The following is a 2,500-nucleotide window of genomic DNA, read 5'->3' as shown; positions in this document are numbered from 1 at the left end:
ACGTTACACATGTCCGGTGTGTGGAAAACAATTCATTTATTTGAGTAACCTCTCCAGGCACCAGAGGATTCACACAGGGGTTAAACCTTTCAGATGTACTGAGTGTGAGAAACAATTCAGTGATAAGAGAAGCCTCCTCACACATCAGAGGATTCATACAGGTGAGAAACCTTACACCTGTACAGAGTGTGGGAAAAGCTTTTCACAGAAGTACAATCTCCTCACACACCAGAGGATTCATACAGGGGCGAAACCTTACACATGTACAGAGTGTGGGAAACTATTCAATGATAAGAAAAGCCTCCTGACCCACCAGATGATTCATACAGGGGAGAAACCTTTCAAATGTACAGAGTGTGGGCAACTATTCACTAATAAGAAAAGCCTCCTCACACACCAGATGATTCATACAGGGGAGAAACCTTTCACATGTACAGAGTGTGGGAAACTATTCACTCGTAAGAAAAGCCTCCTCACACACCAGATGATTCATACAGGCGACAAACCTTACACATGTACAGTGTGTGAGAAACCATTCAATGATAAGGCCAACCTCTTCAGACACCAGAGGATTCACACAACGGTGAAACCTTTCAGATGTACTGAGTGTGGGAAAAGCTTTTCACAGAAGGACTATCTCCTCACGCACCATAAAATTCATACAGGAGAGAAACCTTTCACATGTACAGAGTGTGGGAAACGATTCATTGATAAGAAAAGCCTCCACAGACACCAGAGGATTCACACAGGGGAGAAACCTTTCACATGTTCAGTGTGTGAGAAACAATTCAGTTGTAATAGCGGCCTCTCCAAGCACCAGCACATTCACACAGGGGTGAAACCTTTCAGATGTACCGAGTGTGGGAAAAGCTTTTCACGGAAGGACCATTTCCTCACACACCATAAAATTCATACAGGAGAGAAACGTTTCACACGTACAGAGTGTGGGAAACTATTCAGTAATAAGAAAAGCCTCCCCATACACCAGAGGATTCACATAGGGGAGAAACCTTTCACATGTTTAGTGTGTGAGAAACAATTCCTTTTTCAGAGAAACCTCTCCAGGCACCAGAGGACTCACACAGGGGTGAAACATTTCAGATGTACAGAGTGTGGGAAAAGCTTTTTACGGAAGGACCATCTCCACAAACACCAGAATATTTGTACAAGGGAGAAACCATTTGCTTGTTTACAGTAGGGTTGGTCAATATACTGGTAGCATAGCAATACCAAAATAGACAAGTTAACACAACGCTCTCCAACAATAGCCAGAAAATACCTGGTGCAAAAAGGGAAGGAACGGTCATAAGAAACACAAGAGTTAGTGACCACAAGGGGTCACCAAAAGCCCCTAAAAGCTGCACTCAGGGTATATCAGGAGACATAGCAAAAATAAAGCAACAGTACAGTGACTGATGCCAAAACCCTCTAATGGGGATAGACCACCCTCAGGTCCCACAAGACCACTATACACAAAACGAAAAATAATAAACCTTTATTAGCTATAAAATGCGACGATAAACACGATAAAATACATACACAATGTAGGTTAAAATCCCCAGCGACGGGACGGAGGTAAATGGGTATGTATGTACGCACCATATATACAATATGGTTTTGTGGGTGCAGTGATCCACAACATACACAGGGGAGCCAAAGGTAGGCAAGCTCTAGAGTGGGTTAAATGTATGCCCACACATAGAAGGTAAACAAACCCTATGAGGCAATAAGGCATATGATATGTAATTATTGTTATAACATATCTAAGGTGGTACTGAAACGCACAGTGGGAGGGGGTGGGGTTAAATCACCACAAAAACCCAATGCAGAGGGAACGCGCTGGTCAAATGTCAGTGTATCCATATGGTATTAAAGGTAGTACAACCATAAATCTGCAGTGGTACAAAATATAATATAAGTACTATGATGCCCACAGTTGGCTACACATTGGCAATACCGAGGCAGAAATTGGTGCAATAGTAGGCAGAATAAATGCACAGTATCATGGGAGACCAGTCTGGAAGGCTGAGATTCCACCTTGAAAAAAGCATACGACCATAACGCAGTGTGTTGTTTCCCATAGCAGAGTTAAAGAGTACTCATTCGCCTGCCTGCTCCGTCTCGCCCGCGTGACCATCAAAGGTATGACGTCACTTCTCCCGACGATCATTTTGCGCGTCTTGGCACGCTTCACAGAGGGAGGAGTTATGTGTATAGGAGGCGTGTTACCTGAAATAGTAAAAGGATCGGGGGAGTGGTCAACTCAGCCAATTACGGTGTGGAAGCTGTGGACAATGACTTCCCTAGGTCCCGCAAGTGGTACTAGAATAGTAAACACAGTAGCAGAGGGAAAAGGTATAATTGTAATGTACTCAGTGAAGGGATAAAATGAGTGTATATTGTCCACAATGAGTGAAAACCATGTCATGCAGAAAAACAACACAAAAGATGATAGGGGGAGTACTATGAAAAAAAGTGTTACCATGTGGCGCCTGTGCTA

At 43.4% G+C, this 2,500-nt stretch overlaps 1 protein-coding gene across 2 annotated transcripts in view; it reads left to right on the top strand.

The window, feature by feature from the left end:
• Window positions 1-2,472, top strand: part of LOC142483630 (uncharacterized) — a 13,561-nt gene extending 11,089 nt beyond the window's left edge. For both annotated transcript variants that reach the window (XM_075583649.1, XM_075583648.1), the window contains one exon: window positions 1-2,472. This exon is cut by the window's left edge and continues 829 nt beyond it. In XM_075583649.1, the coding sequence (XP_075439764.1) occupies window positions 1-1,198 (1,198 nt within the window). In that variant the 3' untranslated portion in view covers window positions 1,199-2,472.
• The last annotated feature ends 28 nt before the right edge of the window (window positions 2,473-2,500 follow it).

The sequence above is a fragment of the Ascaphus truei genome, unplaced genomic scaffold (assembly GCF_040206685.1).
Source record: "Ascaphus truei isolate aAscTru1 unplaced genomic scaffold, aAscTru1.hap1 HAP1_SCAFFOLD_3463, whole genome shotgun sequence".
NCBI lineage: Eukaryota > Metazoa > Chordata > Amphibia > Anura > Ascaphidae > Ascaphus > Ascaphus truei.
The sequence above is the reverse complement of the archived record's forward strand: the minus strand, read 5'-3'. Positions and strand labels throughout refer to the sequence as shown.